Below are 4,494 nucleotides of genomic sequence, written 5' to 3'. Positions count from 1 at the left end.
TATATATATATATATATACAAACTTCTTTAGAAACATTATACATCAACAAAAAACATTATACTTATGAATCAATTTTTATTTCATTTAAATTTTAAAAAAACATTTTAAAAGATCAAGAAATTTTACCATTAATAAAAAGTTACAGAATTGATGAAAAATAAGATTTTATCACAAAAAAGTAGGGGTCTGTCGTTCCCCTACCTAACCTCTCTACTACTACCCTTTTGACAATTTATATAAATAAAGAAAATATTATGGGAAAAGTTGCATGAATGCATTATATTAATACTGCAGATTAAATTATGTTAGATTTCAGTTAGATTCCACTGCTGAAGATTAAATTTGATAGATTTCTCCCATTTTATTTTTAGCTTCCTGAGTTGTTTGCTGATTTAGGTGGTTGTTTAGGTTTATACATTGGAGTATCTGTCATATCTATCATCGAATTTCAAGAACTGTTATTTCACATACTAGTTCTGTTTGCAACAAAATTAAATCATAGTTTCTACATCGACTCTGGTGGTTCACTAAACGACGGAAGAGCCAGAAGCCGGTCAGTTGATGATTTGATCAGATTCTCAAACAAAACTTATGTTCGTGATCTTAGGCCTGACGGACCAACACCGCCATCAGTTTGGGTTCGTGGAAAAAAAGGATGTAAATGTCAAAATGCATTCACAATCAGTGATGCTCAATATTTGTAAGTTTTTTAATAGATACTTGCATTCATAATTAGAATTTCTTTCGAATTTTGTTTACAATTTCAGAAAAGAAAGAACTAATTTAATATAATTACTAGATCAATAACTCAGACTGTTTCAAATTCAGAGCACATCGAAAATACCACTCGAAACTTAAAAATGTTTTATATCCCATAAATGTTCTATGGGATTCATGTCGGGGGATTAAAAAAGCAAAATTATTCGCTGGAATTGTCCAGAGCGTTCTTTAATTTAAATGCGAACAATTAAGGCCCAGTGACACGGCGCATTGTCTTCCATAAGGCTTCCATCGTTGATTGGGTACATGAAGTCCATGACTGGCAGAAAGTGGTCTCCAAGTAACTGAATATAACCATTTCCAGTAAATTATCAGTGCAATCGGACCATAGGATCAAGTCCATGCCGTGAAAATGCAACCCAAATCATCATGGTTGTTGTTGTAGTTCATTTACGTCGCACTAGAGCTGCACAATGGGCTATTGGCGACGGTCTGGTAAACATCCTTGAGGATGATCCGAAGACATGCCATCACAATTTTGATCCTCTGCAGAGGGGATGGCACCCCCGATTCGGTAGTCCGACGACCTGCACGCGAAGTCGAGCACTTTACGGTAGAACAGTTTAACAAGGACCAATACCGCACACCCTTGGTCCCTACGCAGACTGATCCAAGTGGTCACCCACCCGCACACTGACCGCAGCCAGTGATGCTTGACTTCGGTGATCTGCTGGGAACCGCGTCTTAACGACCAGTCCACTGCGGGACCCAAATCATTATGGAGATATCAAAATATTGCACAGTGCGTAGTTAACAACTTAGGTTCATGGATGGCTTCGTGGAGTGTGCGACGCACTTTAACTCCTTAACGATCGGTTAATTTTCAAGAAAACGGTCATAAAAGTTCCTATTTTTTTGGCTTTTGTATTTGTATTTGATCAGTGCTGCAACTAGTTTAAAATAACCTAACTATCTACAATCACCTTAAAAATATCCTGGTACTGCCCTCTGGTGTGTAAAATGAGAAATAAAATGTTTTCCGGGCAAAAGAAATTAATTAGCTTTATTCTTATTTGCGCGTTACTACTGAACACTCCAGCCCGTCAATATCACTGGAACGAGAAATAGAGGGCGTAACCTCACCCCGTCATTTTCACGGAAGCGAGAAGGAAGGGGTTAACTACCCCATCAGGTCTGACCAGCTGACAAAGCTACAGTTTTCCAGTCGTCTAGGGTCCAACCAATACGGTCACGAGCTCAGGAAAGGCGCTGGACGTGAGGTTCTATTAGTAAAAGCACTAGAGTCGTTTTCTGTTGTCATATATCATTACAGCCAAATTTCTCTGCACTATCCTAAAAGACACGTCCATTACACGTCTTGCGTTGATGCTTGTGATTATTTTACGCAATGTTACTTGTCCATTAACACTGACTATTCTAAGCACACATCGGCGGTCTTGGTCATTCAGTACAGGCGACTGGCCACTACGTTGTCCATGGTGGGAGGTAATGCCTGAAAATAGGTATTCTCGTACTCTTTGACACTTTACAACTATGTTGAATTCCCTCGTAATTTCCGAAATTGAATGTCCCATGCGTCTAGATCAAACTACCATTCAACGTTTGAATTCCGTTAATTCTCGTCTAGTGGGCATAATTACATCAGATGAATAACTTGAACACAAATAAAAGTACTGTCAGTGCACTATCCATACATACATTATATGCTCGACACTACTGACATCTGAATAGTTGCATATTGCTATCTCATGTCTTTTGTCCCCTCAGTGTATAATCTACATATGTATACACACACTTTGCTAGCTATGTTGGTTATTTATGGTCGGCTAATTGAATTAATTAAGAATTGACTACATTAAACTCAGACTAGGGATTTTTTGAAAATTTGTTGACCATTGTTATTCGAAGAAAGACGCAGATCACGGATTAGTGCAAACAGATAATCATTCTAAAGAGTTATATGCCAAAAAGTTGCCTTAACAAATGCAGAAGTTTTGGCTCGTAATTCAGTTACAAACCATTTGAGAAGAAATAGTGCAGCGAAAGTTTTTCAAGATAGGGCAACACTGATATAAATATTTTTCAATGTATATGTAGAAAAAAAATATATAATTTTTTTATGATAAACACATTTTTAATTAAGATAATTTGTGACTTTTAGCTTAGAACTGATGTCAGACATCTATAGTGTTATGTTCTACAATGAAAAAAAAATCAGATAAATTCGTATTTCAAAATATAATGCAACTGTAGCCTTAAGTCTTTTAAAAGTTTATGTTTTCAAATTATAATAATCATGTTTATTTCAGAGCAAAGAGTGATGCCATCCACAATAATCTATGCCTTAACTGCTTATCAGGTGATGAAAATCATCTAAAAAAACATAACAGAAGAAGACATTTTAAAACTGTTATCAGTGCAGCTCCCAGCATCAGTCATTCAAATTAAGATGCATTTCAACAAATATAAAAAAAATAAACAATAGGAAATCTGTAAATAAGTATAACTGCTTTACTTTCGAAAAAAAGTATAATAAAAATATTCCATTTAAGTGAAAAAGTTTTGTGTAATTTCAAAGCATTTTAACCTTTTAAAATGGCACTTTTGAAAAGGTGGAAACAACAACCTTCACAGCAGATAATTATCGATGAGCTTATTATGCTGGATAAAACTAAAAATGCGTAATTAAAATAATGGACCCATCAGATTCCATTCTTCTAACTTCTTTTATGAAAATTGTTCCAATAAAAAATAAAATGAAATAATGATCCAAATATATTAGTAATGTGCTGACGTACATTTACCTCATTTATTAAAATTAGTCAATTAAAAAAACCTCTTGAAGTCAATAATTGCTTATCGAAAACCACTTTAGACCAAAACCAAATTTAGATTTTTTAAAAACCGCTTAATCGTTCAGTATTCTAAATACGAAGATATTTTTGAAAAGTTGCATCTGTAATACCACCATACAGCCCGATCTCGAAGAATCCATTTTCTTAAACACTCATTTTAAGTTGTGCACATTTCTTCGCGCTTCCTTCAAAGTAACGGGGTGAAGTTTCGCCCTCTATTTCTAGGGCCCGTGTTATTTCCGAGCTAGAGTGCCCGAAAGCAATCAAAAATATTAAAACAACCTATTGCTTATGCCTGCAATCATATTTATTTCTCTATTTATACATCAGATGGCAGTACCAGGCTATTTGTTGTATTTAGAGACAGTTTATTTTAGACTAGAGACTAAAACATGCTTGTGATTAACCCAAAAATTAAAAATGCATAATTATATTACACATGCACTTAGTTTAATATAATTTTCTTGAATAAAAAAATCGGCATTTTTAAGACAATTTTCTTCAAAATTAAGGGGTTAAACATGCTCTTTGATCTGTGTCATTTCTTAAACACACATTTCGGACTGTTTTCCTTTTATTAAACATGCATTTTGAGAAGTGTCCAGAATAAAAACTTACCGACGAAATTCTAAATTATATTGATATTTATGATTCACTTAATATTAATTGCTAATGCAATATACATACATAAATAAAATAAAGCTTTTTTCATCCATTAAAGGATCTTATACAATAAACTAATAATGGATATTTTCTCTGTTTGGCAGCATCTTTCAATACAAATTAAAAACAAGCATGTCACATAATCATAATTTGAGATAAAATGTGCAGTGTTTCTCTATTAATTTTAGAATTTAGTTTCTTTTTCAAAACTTTTTGAATTTTGAAAAGTATTAA

The 4,494-nt window shown here is 33.9% G+C and overlaps 1 protein-coding gene across 1 annotated transcript in view; it reads left to right on the top strand.

Annotated features, from left to right (window-relative positions):
* Positions 1-3,301, top strand: part of LOC107450802 (acid-sensing ion channel 4-A-like) — a 43,704-nt gene extending 40,403 nt beyond the window's left edge. Inside the window, exons 11-12 of the mRNA XM_071188430.1 lie at positions 373-701; positions 3,052-3,301. Of these exons, the coding sequence (XP_071044531.1) occupies positions 373-701; positions 3,052-3,190 (468 nt within the window). The 3' untranslated portion in view covers positions 3,191-3,301. The remainder of the gene's footprint in view (positions 1-372; positions 702-3,051) is intronic.
* The last annotated feature ends 1,193 nt before the right edge of the window (positions 3,302-4,494 follow it).

Source organism: Parasteatoda tepidariorum, chromosome X2 (genome assembly GCF_043381705.1).
Source record: "Parasteatoda tepidariorum isolate YZ-2023 chromosome X2, CAS_Ptep_4.0, whole genome shotgun sequence".
In the NCBI taxonomy this organism is placed as follows: Eukaryota; Metazoa; Arthropoda; class Arachnida; order Araneae; family Theridiidae; genus Parasteatoda; species Parasteatoda tepidariorum.
Note: the sequence above shows the minus strand (reverse complement) of the source record. Positions and strands in the feature narration are given on the sequence as shown.